The sequence below is a fragment of the Stylophora pistillata genome, chromosome 8, assembly GCF_964205215.1.
Source record: "Stylophora pistillata chromosome 8, jaStyPist1.2, whole genome shotgun sequence".
NCBI lineage: Eukaryota > Metazoa > Cnidaria > Anthozoa > Scleractinia > Pocilloporidae > Stylophora > Stylophora pistillata.
This window is the reverse complement of record NC_142526.1, coordinates 5,271,407-5,290,000: the sequence shown is the minus strand read 5'-3', so window position 1 is coordinate 5,290,000 and position 18,594 is coordinate 5,271,407. Positions and strand designations below refer to the sequence as shown.

The 18,594-nt window shown below is 37.7% G+C and overlaps 4 protein-coding genes and 1 pseudogene across 4 annotated transcripts; all 5 read left to right on the top strand.

Annotated features, from left to right (window-relative positions):
* The window catches only part of LOC148724588 (uncharacterized), an 8,099-nt pseudogene extending 7,803 nt beyond the window's left edge, over positions 1-296 (top strand).
* Positions 297-3,507: 3,211 nt separating this feature from the next.
* On the top strand, positions 3,508-4,362 carry LOC148724587 (histamine H2 receptor-like). The gene has a single exon (XM_088730374.1). The coding sequence runs from the start codon at positions 3,508-3,510 to the stop codon at positions 4,360-4,362; it is 855 nt and encodes a 284-aa protein (XP_088586500.1).
* Positions 4,363-6,957: 2,595 nt separating this feature from the next.
* Positions 6,958-8,125, top strand: LOC148724586 (melanocortin receptor 3-like). The gene has a single exon (XM_088731983.1). It carries the CDS (start codon positions 6,997-6,999, stop codon positions 7,876-7,878), a length of 882 nt encoding a protein of 293 aa, XP_088588109.1. The 5' UTR covers positions 6,958-6,996; the 3' UTR covers positions 7,879-8,125.
* Positions 8,126-10,479: 2,354 nt separating this feature from the next.
* On the top strand, positions 10,480-12,088 carry LOC148724585 (melanocortin receptor 5-like). The gene has a single exon (XM_088730373.1). The coding sequence runs from the start codon at positions 10,480-10,482 to the stop codon at positions 11,359-11,361; it is 882 nt and encodes a 293-aa protein (XP_088586499.1). The 3' UTR covers positions 11,362-12,088.
* A 1,893-nt stretch (positions 12,089-13,981) lies between these two features.
* On the top strand, positions 13,982-14,863 carry LOC148724584 (histamine H2 receptor-like). Its single transcript, XM_088730372.1, has one exon. It carries the CDS (start codon positions 13,982-13,984, stop codon positions 14,861-14,863), a length of 882 nt encoding a protein of 293 aa, XP_088586498.1.
* The last annotated feature ends 3,731 nt before the right edge of the window (positions 14,864-18,594 follow it).

Below are 18,594 nucleotides of genomic sequence, written 5' to 3'. Positions count from 1 at the left end.
TTTCACCTACTTCGTCGTATATCAAGAGACACGTCGCCACCAAGAGAAGATAAAAGCACAGCAACTGCTCCGAGAAAAAGTTGAAAGAATTACCAAAGACAAAAAGGCGGTTAAGACGACTATGTTTGTGACCGGTGCTGTTGTTGTTTGCCTTCTTCCACTTTGTTTCTGTTTTGTCGTTACAGCTACAGGCCTTTATGATTTTTGCCCGATCAACGTACCCACTGATGCAAACATGTACCATGCTTAATTCGCTTGTCAATCCACTGGTTTACTGCTGGAGACAAAAGGAATGAGAAAGATAATTTTTGGAACAAGAACCCTGGGGCCTGTTTCTCGAAAGTCCCGGTAACTTAGCGCGCCCGAAGCCATGTTTTAAAATTTATATTTAAACGATAAAAAGCAGGTTCTGGCACCCAAACCAGTCCTTTTTGTTTCTTTTGCAGATAGTTCTATTGTATCATTTTCATAACTTTTGAAATCCATATCTTGAATGAAAATAGAACAGCTTTACGGGCCCGTTAAGCTACCGGGACTTTCAAGAAACGAATTACTAACATTGGAAATCGGCTATCTGTCGAAATCGTTTCATTCGCCATTTGATTGGCCAGTAGGGAATGCTATCGTCCATGGCACCTATATCAATTAAAAAGTAAAAAAAAACAGCTGCCTCATTCGTTATATCATAGAAATGTATTACAAAACAAACAGAGAACATGCTCAGGGAGAGAATTTGTATTCAGAGTCACACTCTATAACACGCCTTGTTGTTACTTCATGTATCGTTACCTTGCCTTCTCTTATGAGATTTTACATCATGAAACACGCCGCCATAGAAGGAAAATAAAAGGACAGTGATTGCCCGAAGAGGAAATGGAAAGACTTACCAAAAAGAACAAGGCCTTCAAGACAACCATTTTTTATTGTTGGTGCTGTTACTTTTCTTTCTTCCAGTCTGTTTTTGCCTCCTTTTTTAACCACAGACCTTTGTAATACTTTTGTCATCATGAAGTAGTCATATTTCCATGCCCCATGCTAAACTCGCTTATTAATCCAGTAGACATGATTTTCTGCTGGACGCAAAAACTTCAACGTGCACATATCAAGGCTTTCAATTGTTTAGTAGTAGACATCTTTATTTATGCAGGATAGCCCCTTCAGTGTAGTAAACACTCGTATCAACGGGGGTCCTGTTACCCACCCATCCCACTCCAGGGGAGGACATCCATCACAAAGTATTCTCTTTCGTGGGAAATTAACGTCTCCTGCCCCATTCTCGGAGACCCAGGGGCTGTGAGTCGATTTCAAGTTAGGGCAGAAGAGCCCCTGGGGACATTGTCTTACAAGGCTAGTTCTAAACGGTCGTAGTCGCTCTGGCATCTGATTGGTACAGGAAAATCTTTGTGTTTTTCTGCCCAATCAGAGTGTGAAGTGTGCTTTAGAGTCCTTTCATGTGTTTTAACACGGACATATACAAGAAGCTCTGTTGCTCGCCATGTTTGTTTAGGCCGTGCGACGAAGCTTTGCTCGAAGTGAAAAGTTTCAGTCTCAGCCCACAATGTAAGAGAAATCGATCAGATTGTCCGCGAAAATTTTACCGGAAATTATACTGAATACTTTCGCAGGTATCACAAAAGAACGTGTTTAAAATTTTGCGAGGTTCGCGTAAAACATAATGGTTGCAGGCGTTAATATTTCGCTTTAAACGTTAGACGAGATGTAAGCTTATTAAAATCTTTCTAGATTTTTTGTATAATTTGCTGTAACTGAAACTTTGCCAATCCCGTACAGTTATTTCGTCGCACGGGCCACGCAGGTATGTCGAGCAACTGTCGCTAACGCAACTTTCTGTTCGCTCCAAAATCTAATCTAATCTTAGTTTGAAAAAAAAAAGAGAAAAGCTTAGCGTGGAAAGTTTTGTTTATTAGATGTGGGTAGATGACCCTGTACTAAGCTGGCATTTACAATAAAACAAACCCGCCCTTCGGTAACTGTCCAAAAACATCTCTCCTTCCCACGATGTTCTCGATAATAAGTTTTTGTTCAGATTTTAATTAGCTAACCGGAAACACAGCTAAGCTTTCTTTAAGCGCTTGCTGGTGGTCTTCCACGAACTTGACGTTCTCTGCAACCTTGGCCATATTGTGAAAGACTTAACTACAAATTAAAGTGAAGATTAGATTTTGGCGCGCACAGAAAGCTACGTAAGCGTAAGCGCCAGTTGCTCGGCATACCTGCGTGGCCCGTGCGACGAAACAACTTCACCGGATTGGCAAAGTTTCAGTCACAGCAAATTACACAAAAAATCTAGAAAGATCTAAGCTTACATCTCGTTTAACGTTTAAAGCGACATATCAACGCCTGCAACCATCGTGTTTTATACGAACCTCACAAACTTTTAAACACGTTCTCTTGTGATAGCTGCGAAATTATTCAGTATAATTTCCGGTGAGATTTTTGCGGACAATCTGATCGATTTCTCTTACATTGTGTGCTGAGACTGAAACTTTTCACCTCGAGCAAAACTCCGTCGTACGGCCCAAACAAACATGGCGTGTAACTAAGCTTCTTGTATATGTCCGTGTTAAACACACGAAAGGACTCTAAAGCACACTTTACTCTGATTGGGCAGAAAAACACAAAGATTTTCTGGCACCAATCAGATGGCAAAACGACTGCGACCGTTTGGAACTAGTCTTGTAAGACAATGTCCCCAGGGACTCTTCCGCCCTAACTTCAGCCCCTGGGTCTCCGAGGATGCTCCTAACCCTGTAGGAGACGGGATCTCCATTTATTCGTCCCGAGAAGATTAGAATATCTGACCATTTCTTGATGTTATAGAAAGGTAGCATATTCTTCTCAATCATTTTAAGACCCTGAGTGTTGGTCCGGCCGGGGCTCGAACTTTCGACCTCCCGCACAACCGGTCCAGCGGTCTATCCATTGAGCTAACTGGGAGGCGGTTAGCCGCGAAGCTTTTTCAAAGCTTGCTGAAGAAAATTAAATTAGATTTGTGGCCATACAAAAATAAAACTAGATTCAGAAAAATTTGGTTCTCAGCAATTTCGCAAATGCATTTTTTCTAAGATCATAGGATACAGTGAAAACAATAACCGGTTGTCAATAATTCCATTTAAGCTGACATTAACATTTATACCAAAATCGCTAACTCTATCAACAATCAATCACAGGACAATCCCTTATTTCCGTACTGTTATAGCAAATTTACTGCAATGAAAAGAGGGTGATTCTTTTGAGTTTTTTCCTATTCTGTGATTTTCGACAAAATCAGCAACCTCGTGAATTACACTATAAACAATTGTTATAATTCATGCGCGAGAACAAGGCAGGTGGAAACACATGCACACTAAAACTGATCGTTTCTGTAAAAGCTTCCGGACAACAGCTAATACTCAACGCATTCCACCAAAAGGTTCATTTGATCTTTAATAGCATTAACCTCAACATATATAACTACTCCAAGGTCAATTTACAAACGCTACAAGGATGGCTGGCGCTGGCACAGAAGGCGACACAGCTTATGTCCCTCTGAAGGTTAGTGACATTATCATCATCATCATTAACAGCATCGCTTGTCCCTACACAATTCTCCTCAACGTATTGGTGATAAAGGCCGTGAAAACGACCCCTCGACTCCGATCCAACAGCAACATCTTACTGGCCTGTTTAGCGGTGACTGATGCATTAACTGGTCTCCTTTGCCATATACCGTTCATCCTGTGGCCAATGTTCCTACAACTTGGTCTTAGTTACACTGGTAAAGTTGCACATTTCTTTTTCTCTTCTTTAGCTATGTTGATAACAGCTTCTTGCCTTCATTTGATGTTGGTTACATTCGAGAGACTCGTGGCCATCAAATTTACGATGCAATACTCAAACTTTATAACTGATCGTAACCTCAAGAGAGCGGTGATCACGGTTTGGATCATTTCTTTCATGTGTGGGATTTTCAGCGTGTTTCAAATGAATTTTGTTTTACATCCTGTAGGAGGCCTTGTTACTCTTTCATGTATCGTTTTCGTTGCCTCCTCTTATGTGATTTTGTATCTCGAAACACGTCGCCACCAAAAGAAGATAAAAGCACAGCAACTGTCCCAGGAAGAAGTGAGAAGATTCACCAAAGAGAATAAGGCGCTAAAGACGACTGTTTTTGTAGTTGGTGCTATTATTGTTTGCCTTCTTCCAGTTTGTTTCTGTCTCATTGTTAGAGTTACAGGGATTTACGATATTTGTCCCCTCAACGAACCATTGATGCAAACATGCTCCTTGTTGAATTCGCTCGTTAATCCACTGATTTACTGCTGGAGACAGAAAGAAATGAGAAACGTTATATTTAAATAAGACCCTGGGAGGCGGATCCAGCTATCTAGTAAGATGAGGGATGGGGACGGGAAAAAGCGAAAAAATCCTGAGGGAGGCAATGTAAGGACGACAGAATATTATGCTCAGATAATCCTTTAAGTAATTGTCACCTACTTTTCATGTCAATTCTTTTAACCACGGTGGATTTTTCTCTTAGCTTTGCAAATTTCTTATCAACACGATAAACGAAATTTTTCAATAATCATGAATATTTTCAGGAAAATATACTTTGGATCGAGAGGGTCGAATTGAATGCATCCACAACCTCGTTTTCACAAAGCTTGATCAAAACACGAAAATATCATTGCCAGAAAGACAACATTATGTTTTTCAATTTTTCCATTTTCTTTATCTTTGATTTTCTTTTTCTCCTTTTTTTTTTTTTTATCACATTAAAAAAAGACCTTTAGTTCTCATTTAACAGTTTTGGAACTGATGATTCGTTAATTTGCAAGTTAACCTTTTTTATATCACGCTGGATATGTCTACAACTGTATGTGAGTCTTAAAGAATCTTTGGGAATGGTTTTTGTGTTATTTCTGCCTTGCCCAGACTTTTCAACTGCTAAGTAATAGCGCATTTTCTACCCACATTTGCTTCATTTGATTTCAAAAACTGGTTCCAGATAGCTGATAATTTTTCTAAAGAATTGTCAATATTTTGTCGAGCTGATCGAGAAAACAAGAAATCAGAATTGGGATCTCAGAGGTGAGCTTTACAAAATGATTAATGGCTGCTTGTCAGTTGCATGACACATGATTTTCATCCTCAAATAAGGAAATATTTCCTGAATCATTTATTTCATTGAATCAACCTCTTGAGATAATGTTTACCAAACAGCGATGACATTACTGAAAGGGGTTCTAATGGTGTCCTTGAAACTCTTTACCGCAACTTTCTAAATTTCTAAATTGTTTCCTGGGTATATATGATGAATATATTAAGGTAGACATGTGAGGTCTGGCCCCCATATATTTAACAATTATTCCACGAGCGCGCGTTGGATATGAGATGATAGATAGCCAACGCCCCTAACTTATTAGACAAATCTTCTCGACTTTATTTTGTAAGAAGAAACCGGATGTTACAATGTAGAGATATTAGATTATGGTATATTGGCTCATATACCATAATGGCTAAGCCAATAAAAAGTCTTGCATTATCCAATGATCCAGTTTTTAATGATATAAAATATCCTTTTTGATGTCTTTTAACCGCGGTACTCTGATTAATCTACTTTAACTCACATAAATCTGGCACGTTCGCAAGAAATAAATCTTTAGGTTGAAGTAAGTTATAATATCTGGGATTTTAGAACCACTTTCATTTTAGAACAATGCGTTAGATTATAGCTTTTTTCGGAGACATTTACAAACATGTTTCGCTTCCATGTGCATTTTTCTTTTCACTTGGCCTTCCTCGCACGCACACAACCATAATTTCTAGTTGTGTATTAAGTGTTAATTTTTATTGGAAGCCACGAAGTATAAGTTTGATTAGACGAGTCAAAAAATGTTTGAATAAGAAAAATAAATCAGAAAGAGTTAGGAGAGGAGATTATGGAGATGATTGGCACCGATTTCGAACAACAATCTCCCACAATAAGGAAAGTTTAAACCAGCATACTAGGCTAGATATCGACTGAAATCAATTGCATGAACCTCTAAGATACTTCATACAGTTTTATTAAAAATCCACCCCTAAGGTATTTTTTAAGGATACACTTCTAAGTGCGAGTTTTACCCACCAAAATAATGTTTCCTTTCTAAATGGGTTTTTCTTTAGTTTCAACAAGTAGACATTGGAACCAAAGTTTTACAGGTCAAATGTTTGTCTTTTTTTTCACTACATCCACTTATGCTCCACTTTCGTAAATATGCACCTACTTCAAATTAACTTTTTTTCGCGTATCAAACGCTACTGTTCGTATTGACATAACTGACAGCTTTGGAAACCACAAAATATTTGTTCAGTGCGGTTAGAGAAAAGGTGGAGGAGGATGAACAAACGCGAAATGCGTGACCACCGGCCTTCATAACGTTTTTGTCATCATGAAGTAATCATACCTCCATGTTCCATGTTAAAATCGCTTGTTAATCCAGTAAGCATGATTTTCTCCTGCACGCAAAAACTCAATCATTTTATCTAAGATCATAGGAAACAGTGAAAACAATAACCGGTTGTCAGTACTTTCATCGAGGCTGACATGAACTATTTCTACCAAAATCACCAACTCTTACAACAATCAATCACTGTACAATCCCTTATTTCCGTACTTTGAGTGTATACTTTCATTATTCATTTCGTTATAGCAAATTTACTGCAATGAAAAGAGGGTGATTTTCCCTCACACAATTGTTTTGAGTTTTTTTTCCTATTTTGTGATTCCGACAAAAACAACAACCTCGTGATATACAATAAAGAATTATTGCAATTCATGCGCGAGAAAAAGGCAAGTGGGAAGACATGCACATTAAAGCTGATCGTTTCTGTAAAAGCTTCCGGACAACAGCTGAAACCCAATGCATTGCAACGAAAGGTTTACTTGATCTTCACTGGTTTTCAACTCAACATTTTAAACTTCTCCAAGATTAATTTACAAACTCTACCAAGATGGTTGGCACAGAAGGCGAAACAGCTTATGTCCCTCTAAAGGTTAGTGACATCATCATCATCATCATTAACAGCATCGCTTGTCCCTTCACAATTCTCCTCAACGTGTTGGTGATAAAGGCCGTGAAAACGACCCCTCGACTACGATCCAACTGCAACATCTTGCTGGCCTGTTTAGCGGTGACTGATGCATTAACTGGTCTCCTTGGCCACATACCGTTCATCTTTTGGCTAGTGTTCCTTCGATATGGTCTTAGTTACACTAGTACAGTTGAAAATGTCTTTTTCTCTTCTTTGGCTGTGTTGATAACAGCTTCCTGCCTTCATTTGATGTTGGTTACATTCGAGAGACTCATGGCGATCAAATTTACGATGCAATACTCAAACTTTATAACTGATGCTAAACTCAAGAGAGGGGTGACCACAGTTTGGATCATTTCTTTCATGTGTGGAACTTTTAGCGTGTTTCGAATGAAATTTGTTTTACTTCTTATGGGAGGCCTTGTCACTCTCTCATGTATCATTTTCGTTGCCTCCTCTTATGTGATTTTGTATCTCGAAACACGTCACCACCAAAAGAAGATAAAAGCACAGCAACTGCCCCAGGAGGAAGTGAGAAGATTTTCTAAGGAGAACAAGGCGCTTAAGACGACTGTTTTTGTAGTCGGTGCTGTTATTGTTTGCCTTCTTCCAGTTTGTTTCTGTCTCATTGTTGTAGTTATAGGGATTTACGATACTTGCCCCGTCAATCAACCATTCATGCAAACTTGCTGCATGTTAAATTCGCTTGTTAATCCACTGATTTACTGCTGGAGACAGAAAGGAATGAGAAACGTCATATTTAAAATAAGACCCAGGGTGGTGGATCCAGCTCTTCAGTAGATGAGGGATACGGGGCGGGAAAAAGTAATCTGAAAAAATCCTGATCGAGGCAATGTTACAACGACAGAATATCATGCTCAAACAATCCTTAAGTAATTGTCATCTACTTTTCATGTCAATTCTTTTAACCACGGTGGATTTTCCTCTTAGATTTGCAATTTTCTCTCTTATCAACGCGATAAACGAAATTTCTCATTAATAATATTTTTAAGGAAAACAGAACTTGGATAAAAAGTCCAATCTAATGTATCCACAGACTCGTTTCCACAAAGCTTGATCAAAACAAGAAAATATCATTGCCAGAAAGACAACATGTTTTTCAATTTTTCGATTTTCCTTATCTTTGATTCTTTTTTTTTTTTTTTTTTTTTTTTGATCACATTTAGTTCTCATTTAACAGTTTTGGAACTGATGATTCGTTAATTTGCAAGTTAACCTTCTTTTACATTACGCTGGATATGTCTACAACTGTGTGTGAGTCTTAAAAAGAATCTTTGGGAATAAATGGTTTTTGTATTATTTCTGCCTTGCCCAGACTTTTCAACTGCTAAGTAATAGCGCATTTTCAACACATATTTGTTTCATTTTATTTCAAGAAGTGGTTTCAGTTAGTTGATAATTTTCCTAAAAAATAGTCAATGTTTTGTCGAGCTGATCGAGAAAACAAGAAATCAGAATTGGGATCTCAGAGGTGAGCTTTACAAAATGATTAATGGCTGCTTGTCAGTTGCATGACACATGATTTTCATCCTCAAATAAGGAAATATTTCCTAAATCATTTATTTTATTGAATTAACCTCTTGAGATAATGTTTACCGAACAGCGATGACATTACTGGAAGGGGTTCTAATGGTGTCCTTGAAACTCATTACCGCAACTTTCTAAATTTCTAAACTGTTTCCTGGGTATATATGATGAATATATTAAGGTAGACATGTGAGGTCTGGCCCCCATATATTTAACAATTATTCCACGAGCGCGCGTTGGATATGAGATGATAGATAGCCAACGCCCCTAACTTATTAGACAAATCTTCTCGACTTTATTTTGTAAGAAGAAACCGGATGTTACAATGTAGAGATATTAGATTATGGTATATTGGCTCATATTCCATAATGGCTAAGCCAATAAAAAGTCTTGAATTGCATTATCCAATGATCCAGTTTTTAATGATATAAAATATCCTTTTTGATGTCTTTTAACCGCGGTACTCTGATTAATCTACTTTAACTCACATAAATCTGGCACGTTCGCAAGAAATAAATCTTTAGGTTGAAGTAAGTTATAACATCTGGGATTTTAGAACCACTTTCATTTTAGAACAATGCGTTAGATTATAGCTTTTTTCGGAGACATTTACAAACATGTTTCGCTTCGATGTGCATTTTTCTTTTCACTTGGCCTTCCTCGCACGCACACAACCATAATTTCTAGTTGTGTATTAAGTGTTAATTTTTATTGGAAGCCGCGAACTATAAGCTTGATTGGACGAGTCAAAAAATGTTTGAATAAGAAAAATAAATCAGAGAGAGTTAGGAGAGGAGATTATGGAGATGATTGGCACCGATTTCGAACAACAATCTCCCACAATAAGGAAAGTTTAAACCAGCATACTAGGCTAGATATCGACTGAAATCAATTGCATGAACCTCTAAGATACTTCATACAGTTTTATTAAAAATCCACCCCTAAGGTATTTTTTAAGGATACACTTCTAAGTGCGAGTTTTACCCACCAAAATAATGTTTCCTTTCTAAATGGGTTTTTCTTTAGTTTCAACAAGTAGACACTGGAACCAAAGTTTTACAGGTCAAATGTTTGTCTTTTTTTTCACTACATCCACTTATGCTCCACTTTCGTAAATATGCACCTACTTCAAATTAACTTTTTCTCGCGTATCAAACGCTACTGTTCGTATTGACATAACTGACAGCTTTGGAAACCACAAAATATTTGTTCAGTGCGGTTAGAGAAAAGGTAGAGGAGGATGAACAAACGCGAAATGTCTGACCACCGGCCTTTATAATGTTTTTGTCATCATGAAGTAATCATACCTCCATGTCCCATGTTAAAATCGCTTGTTAATCCAGTAAGCATGATTTTCTCCTGGACGCAAAAACTCAATCATTTTATCTAAGATCATAGGAAACAGTGAAAACAATAACCGGTTGTCAGTACTTTCATTGAGACTGACATGAACTATTTATACCAAAATCACCAACTCTTACAACAATCAATCACTGTACAATCCCTTATTTCCGTACTTTCCGTGTATACTTTCATTATTCATTTCGTTCTAGCAAATTTACTGCAATGAAAAGAGGGTGATTTTCCCTGACACAATTATTTTGAGTTTTTTTTCCTATTTTGTGATTCCGACAAAAACAACAACCTCGTGACATACAATAAAGAGTTATTGCAATTCATGCGCGAGAAAAAGACAAGTGGGAAGACATGCACATTAAAGCTGATCGTTTCTGTAAAAGCTTCCAGACAACAGCTGATATTCAATGCATTGCAAAGAAAGGTTTACTTGATCTTCACTGGTTTTCAACTCAACATTTTAAACTACTCCAAGATTAATTTACAAACTCTACCAAGATGGTTGGCACAGAAGGCGAAACAGCTTGTGTCCCTCTAAAGGTTAGTGACATCATCATCATCATCATTAACAGCATCGCTTGTCCCTTCACAATTCTCCTCAACGTGTTGGTGATAAAGGCCGTGAAAACGACCCCTCGACTACGATCCAACTGCAACATCTTGCTGGCCTGTTTAGCGGTGACTGATGCATTAACTGGTCTCCTTGGCCACATACCGTTCATCTTTTGGCTAGTGTTCCTTCGATATGGTCTTAGTTACACTAGTACAGTTGAAAATGTCTTTTTCTCTTCTTTGGCTGTGGTGATAACAGCTTCCTGCCTTCATTTGATGTTGGTTACATTCGAGAGACTCATGGCGATCAAATTTACGATGCAATACTCAAACTTTATAACTGATGCTAAACTCAAGAGAGGGGTGACCACAGTTTGGGTCATTTCTTTCATGTGTGGAATTTTTAGCGTGTTTCGAATGAAATTTGTTTTACTTCTTATGGGAGGCCTTGTCACTCTTTCATGTATCATTTTCGTTGCCTCCTCTTATGTGATTTTGTATCTCGAAACACGTCACCACCAAAAGAAGATAAAAGCACAGCAACTGCCTCAGGAGGAAGTGAGAAGATTTTCTAAGGAGAACAAGGCGCTTAAGACGACTGTTTTTGTAGTTGGTGCTGTTATTGTTTGCCTTCTTCCAGTTTGTTTCTGTCTCATTGTTGTAGTTATAGGGATTTACGATACTTGCCCCGTCAACCAACCATTCATGCAAACTTGCTGCATGTTAAATTCGCTTGTTAATCCACTGATTTACTGCTGGAGACAGAAAGGAATGAGAAACGTCATATTTAAAATAAGACCCAGGGTGGTGGATCCAGCTCTTCAGTAGATGAGGGATACGGGGCGGGAAAAAGTAACCTGAAAAAATCCTGATCGACGTAATGTTACGACGACAGAATATCATGCTCAAACAATCCTTAAGTAATTGTCACCTACTTTTCATGTCAATTCTTTTAACCACGGTGGATTTTCCTCTTAGATTTGCAATATTTTTCTTATCAAGGCGATAAACGAAATTTCTCATTAATAATATTTTTAAGGAAAACAGAACTTGGATAAAAAGTCGAATTTAATGCATCCACAGCCTCGTTTCCACAAAGCTTGATCAAAACAAGAAAATATCATTGCCAGAAAGACAACATTATGTTTTTCAATTTTTCGATTTTCCTTATCTTTGATTCTTTTTTTTTTTTTTTTTTTTTTTTTTTGATCACATTAAAAAAAGACGTTTAGTTCTCATTTAACAGTTTTGGAACTGATGATTCGTTAATTTGCAAGTTAACCTTCTTTTACATTACGCTGGATATGTCTACAACTAAGTGTGAGTCTTAAAAAGAATCTTTGGGAATAAATGGTTTTTGTATTATTTCTGCCTTGCCCAGAATTTTCAACTGCTAAGTAATAGCGCATTTTCTACCCATATTTGTTTCATTTTATTTCAAGAAGTGGTTTCAGTTAGCTGATAATTTTCCTAAAAAATAGTCAATGTTTTGTCGAGCTGATCGAGAAAACAAGAAATCAGAATTGGGATCTCAGAGGTGAGCTTTACAAAATGATTAATGGCTGCTTGTCAGTTGCATGACACATGATTTTCATCCTCAAATAAGGAAATATTTCCTGAATCATTTATTTTATTGAATTAACCTCTTGAGATAATGTGTACCGAACAGCGATGACATTACTGAAAGGGGTTCTAATGGTGTCCTTGAAACTCTTTACCGCAACTTTCTAAATTTCTAAACTGTTTCGCTGGGTATATATGATGAATATATTAAGGTAGACATGTGAGGTCTGGCCCCCATATATTTAACAATTATTCCACGAGCGCGCGTTGGATATGAGATGATAGATAGCCAACGCCCCTAACTTATTAGACAAATCTTCTCGACTTTATTTTGTAAGAAGAAACGGGATGTTACAATGTAGAGATATTAGATTATGGTATATTGGCTCATATTCCATAATGGCTAAGCCAATAAAAAGTCTTGAATTGCATAATCCAATGATCCAGTTTTTAATGATATAAAATATCCTTTTTGATGTCTTTTAACCGCGGTACTCTGATTAATCTACTTTAACTCACATAAATCTGGCACGTTCGCAAGAAATAAATCTTTAGGTTGAAGTAAGTTATAACATCTGGGATTTTAGAACCACTTTCATTTTAGAACAATGCGTTAGATTATAGCTTTTTTCGGAGACATTTACAAACATGTTTCGCTTCGATGTGCATTTTTCTTTTCACTTGGCCTTCCTCGCACGCACACAACCATAATTTCTAGTTGTGTATTAAGTGTTAATTTTTATTGGAAGCCACGAAGTATAAGTTTGATTAGACGAGTCAAAAAATGTTTGAATAAGAAAAATAAATCAGAAAGAGTTAGGAGAGGAGATTATGGAGATGATTGACACCGATTTCGAACAACAATCTCCCACAATAAGGAAAGTTTAAACCAGCATACTAGGCTAGATATCGACTGAAATCAATTGCATGAACCTCTAAGATACTTCATACAGTTTTATTAAAAATCCACCCCTAAGGTATTTTTTAAGGATACACTTCTAAGTGCGAGTTTTACCCACCAAAATAATGTTTCCTTTCTAAATGGGTTTTTCTTTAGTTTCAACAAGTAGACATTGGAACCAAAGTTTTATAGGTCAAATGTTTGTCTTTTTTTTCACTACATCCACTTATGCTCCACTTTCGTAAATATGCACCTACTTCAAATTAACTTTTTCTCGCGTATCAAACGCTACTGTTCGTATTGACATAACTGACAGCTTTGGAAACCACAAAATATTTGTTCAGTGCGGTTAGAGAAAAGGTAGAGGAGGATGAACAAACGCGAAATGTCTGACCACCGGCCTTTATAATGTTTTTGTCATCATGAAGTAATCATACCTCCATGTCCCATGTTAAAATCGCTTGTTAATCCAGTAAGCATGATTTTCTCCTGGACGCAAAAACTCAATCATTTTATCTAAGATCATAGGAAACAGTGAAAACAATAACCGGTTGTCAGTACTTTCATCGAGGCTGACATGAACTATTTATACCAAAATCACCAACTCTTACAACAATCAATCACAGTACAATCCCTTATTTCCATACTTTGAGTGTATACTTTCATTATTCATTTCGTTCTAGCAAATTTACTGCAATGAAAAGAGGGTGATTTTCCCTGACACAATTATTTTGAGTTTTTTTTCCTATTTTGTGATTCCGACAAAAACAACAACCTCGTGACATACAATAAAGAGTTATTGCAATTCATGCGCGAGAAAAAGACAAGTGGGAAGACATGCACATTAAAGCTGATCGTTTCTGTAAAAGCTTCCAGACAACAGCTGATATTCAATGCATTGCAAAGAAAGGTTTACTTGATCTTCACTGGTTTTGAACTCAACATTTTAAACTACTCCAAGATTAATTTACAAACTCTACCAAGATGGTTGGCACAGAAGGCGAAACAGCTTGTGTCCCTCTAAAGGTTAGTGACATCATCATCATCATCATTAACAGCATCGCTTGTCCCTTCACAATTCTCCTCAACGTGTTGGTGATAAAGGCCGTGAAAACGACCCCTCGACTACGATCCAACTGCAACATCTTGCTGGCCTGTTTAGCGGTGACTGATGCATTAGCTGGTCTCCTTGGCCACATACCGTTCATCTTTTGGCTAGTGTTCCTTCGATATGGTCTTAGTTACACTAGTACAGTTGAAAATGTCTTTTTCTCTTCTTTGGCTGTGTTGATAACAGCTTCCTGCCTTCATTTGATGTTGGTTACATTCGAGAGACTCATGGCGATCAAATTTACGATGCAATACTCAAACTTTATAACTGATGCTAAACTCAAGAGAGGGGTGACCACAGTTTGGGTCATTTCTTTCATGTGTGGAATTTTTAGCGTGTTTCGAATGAAATTCGTTTTACTTCTTATAGGAGGCCTTGTCACTCTTTCATGTATCATTTTCGTTGCCTCCTCTTATCTGATTTTATATCTCGAAACACGTCACCACCAAAAGAAGATAAAAGCACAGCAACTGCCCCAGGAGGAAGTGAGAAGATTTTCTAAGGAGAACAAGGCGCTTAAGACGACTGTTTTTGTAGTTGGTGCTGTTATTGTTTGCCTTCTTCCAGTTTGTTTCTGTCTCATTGTTGCAGTTATAGGGATTTACGATACTTGCCCCGTCAACCAACCATTCGAGCTAACATCCTGCATGTTAAATTCGCTTGTTAATCCACTGATTTACTGCTGGAGACAGAAAGGAATGAGAAACGTCATATTTAAAATAAGACCCAGGGTGGTGGATCCAGCTCTCCAGTAGATGAGGGATACGGGGCGGGAAAAAGTAACCTGAAAAAATCCTGATCGAGGCAATGTTACGACGACAGAATATCATGCTCAAACAATCCTTAAGTAGTTGTCATCTACTTTTCATGTCAATTCTTTTAACCACGGTGGATTTTCCTCTTAGATTTGCAATTTTTTTTCTTATCAACGCGATAAACGAAATTTCTCATTAACAATATTTTTAAGAAAAACAGAACTTGGATAAAAAGTCCAATTTAATGCATTAACAGCCTCGTTTCCACAAAGCTTGATCAAAACAAGAAAATATCATTGCCAGAAAGACAACATTATGTTTTTCAATTTTTCGATTTTCCTTATCTTTGATTCTTTTTTTTTTTTTTCTTTTTTTTGATCACATTAAAAAAGGACCTTTACTTACCATTTAACAGTTTTGGAACTGATGATTCGTTAATTTGCAAGTTAACCTTCTTTTACATTACGCTGGATATGTCTACAACTGTGTGTGAGTCTTAAAATGAATCTTTGGGAATAAATGGTTTTTGTATTATTTCTGCCTTGCCAAGACTTTTCAACTGCTAAGTAATAGCGCATTTTCTACCCACGTGTGTTTCATTTGATTTCAAGAACTGGTTTAGCTGATAATTTTCCTAAAAAATAGTCAATGTTTAGTCGAGCTGATCGAGAAAACAAGAAATCAGAATTGGGATCTCAGAGGTGAGCTTTACAAACTTATTAATGGCTGCTTGTCAGCTGCATGACACATGAGTTTCATCCTCAAATAAGGAAATATTTCCTGAATCATTCATTTTATTGACTTGACCTCTTGAGATAATGTTTACCGAACAGTGATGACATTACTGGAAGGGGTTCTAATGGTGTCCTTGAAACTCTTTAACGCAACTTTCTAAATTTCTAAATTGTTTCCCTGAGTATATATGATGAATATATTAAGGTAGACATGTGAGGTCTGGCCCCCATATATTATAAAATATCCTATTTGATGTCTTTTAACCGCGGTACTCTGATTAATCTACGTCAACTCACTAAATTTGGCACGTTCGCAAGAAATAAATCTTTAGGTTGAAGTAAGTTATATTTTCTGAATTTCTGGAATTTTAGAACCACTTTCTTTTTAGAACAATGCGTTAGATTATAGCTTTTTTCGGAGACATTGCCAAACGTGTTTCATTTCGGTGTGCATTTTTTTTTTCTTTACCTGGCCTTCCTCGCACGTACACAACCATAATTTCTAATTGTGTAGTAAGTGTTAATTTTTAGTGGAAGCCACGAAGTATAAGTTTGGTTGAACGTGTCAAAAAAGGTTTGAATAGGAAAAATAAATCAGAGAGAGTTAGGAGAGGTTATTATGGAGATGATTGACACTGATTTCGAACGACAATCTCCCACAATAAGGAGACTTTAAACCAGCATACTAGGCTAGATATGGACTGAAATCAATTGAATGAACCTCTAGGGTCGTCTTTAAGGATACACAGAACCTTTCTCTTTCTTAAGTGTGAGTTTTACCCACAAAGATAATATTTTCTTTCTAGATGGGTTTTTCTTTAGTTTCAATGAATTAGGCATTGGACCCAAAGATCTATAGGTCAAGTGTTTGCCTTTTACTTACTTCATCCACTTATGCTTCACTTGCGTAAACGTGCACCTGCTTCCACTTAAAGTGCACCTACACCCAAAAAATTTTTTTCGCTTAACGAAGTAAGCTTATTTTTTTGAGTATTTCTGCGCAAAAATTTTTTTATTTGCTCAAATCTTCAATTTTCTATGCCCAGTCAAAATATGGAAAATCGGCCGCCATCTTGCCCCACGACCGAGTTTAAAGAAGAATGGCTCTAGCGGGTAATGTGACGTCAAATCGAGAACACGAAAGTCTGCATCTCACACATTTTCACTTGTTTGGGAAGATTGTCGTCGATATCGTCCGAAATATGCCGACTAGGTGTGTTGTATGAAGATTGTATGGAGCGCGATACCCTCTTGCAAATTTCGCACGTTGCTACATCCTTCTACAACACACTTAGTCGGCATATTTTCGGACAATTATCGACTACAACCTTCCCAAACAAGTGAAAATGTGTGAAAAGCAGACTTTCGTGTTCTCGATTTGACGTCACATTACCCACTAGAGCCATTCCTCTTTAAACTCGGTCGTGGGGCAAGATGGCGGCCGATTTTCCGTATTTTGACTGGGCATAGAAAATTGAAGATTTGAGCAAATAAAAAAATTTTTGCGCAGAAATACTCAAAAAAATAAGCTTACTTCGTTAAGCGAAAAAAATTTTTTGGGTGTAGGTGCACTTTAACTTTTTCTCGCGTATCAAACACTAATAATGGTATTGACATAACTGATAGCGTTGGAAACCACAAAATATTTGTTCGATACGATTACAGAAAAGGTTGAGGAGGATGAACAAACGCGAAATGTGTAAGAACAGGCGGAGACTTAGAGCGTTGGCATGAATACTGTTAATTTGCGTATTTTGGACTAATTTAGGCTGGTATAATGATATCGATCTACAGCGGATTAACTGAATGAGTGCATTCATTTCTTGGATAACGCATTTAATTTTTATTGCTACTTTGACCTTGATCTTCGGCTGAGATCATCTTCAAAGATTTTGGTTAACAAGTCAGGTCCGTTTTGTTGAATTGTAAATTCGAATTTAATCTAACACACATGTTTTGTCCTTGCCCCAGTCGTTCATTCCACCCGAGTCCTTCATAACACCACCATGCATGTCAACAAAGTTCATACCAGCATAGGTTTGACAGGTGTCATCAAGGAAGCTTTGATGCTCAAGTCGCTTGGTCCTTCCTCACTCGGCAGACTTGGCAGTGGCCGTGCTATCACCATCAGAGGCAAACCATACAACGATACCCGCGTTCAACACAAGCATCGAAAGGGAGTTTAACAGTGATACACTGGTCACTGTAGCTAACATTTTTACTGCACTCTTTTTTGCTTGCTTCCTATACTGTTCAATCATTTTGTAGGCAAAGTCTGTTCCAATGGCAGATAAAAAGTACATGAGTTGATGACTTTGGCCAATTAAATAAAAAATTCTTGGAAAAAGACGCTCGGGAAGTCTGCCGATATGTAGGAGGCCAGATAGAATCATATTAACCACGTGACCAATGTGGAAACAAACTACTGCATGCAGAGAATGCTAAGCACATGCCATCATCGTGGCAACTGCAAAACACCACGCCCGCCAAGTAAGGCACTGTCGCGTTTAAATAGCCGGCGAGAAATGCAGCGGCGCGCAGTGATGCGCTGAACGTGTTGTTGGAAGCACTTGTCTTACAAGAGAGGTACCTCCCGAGAAAGCTGAGATACCGCGCTACAGAGAAGTAAAAAGTAGGAGATTCGAAGATTATTCAACCAGTCTTCATCGGTCTCGTGTAAAAAAACATTACTTGGCTTGAGGTGAAGGTCATTAAACTGATACCACCATAGTCGAAGAAGAAGCAGGTTTTGCAGGCCATCTCAAACATGAGGCTCAACAGGTGTGCTAAACTGCTTGTGAGGTATACAGTTACTGTTCCGATTGCAGAGGAGAGCATTGGTAAATTGAAAGGATCAAAGATCGGATGAATGTCCTCACTAAAGGTCAAGGAAAAACGAATCTTAAAATACAGAGACACCGAGATATGACTCCAAACGTTCAAACTTTTGGTTGTGGATGTAGAAGAGGCTTTGTAAACACTGCCAAAACGTGCTGT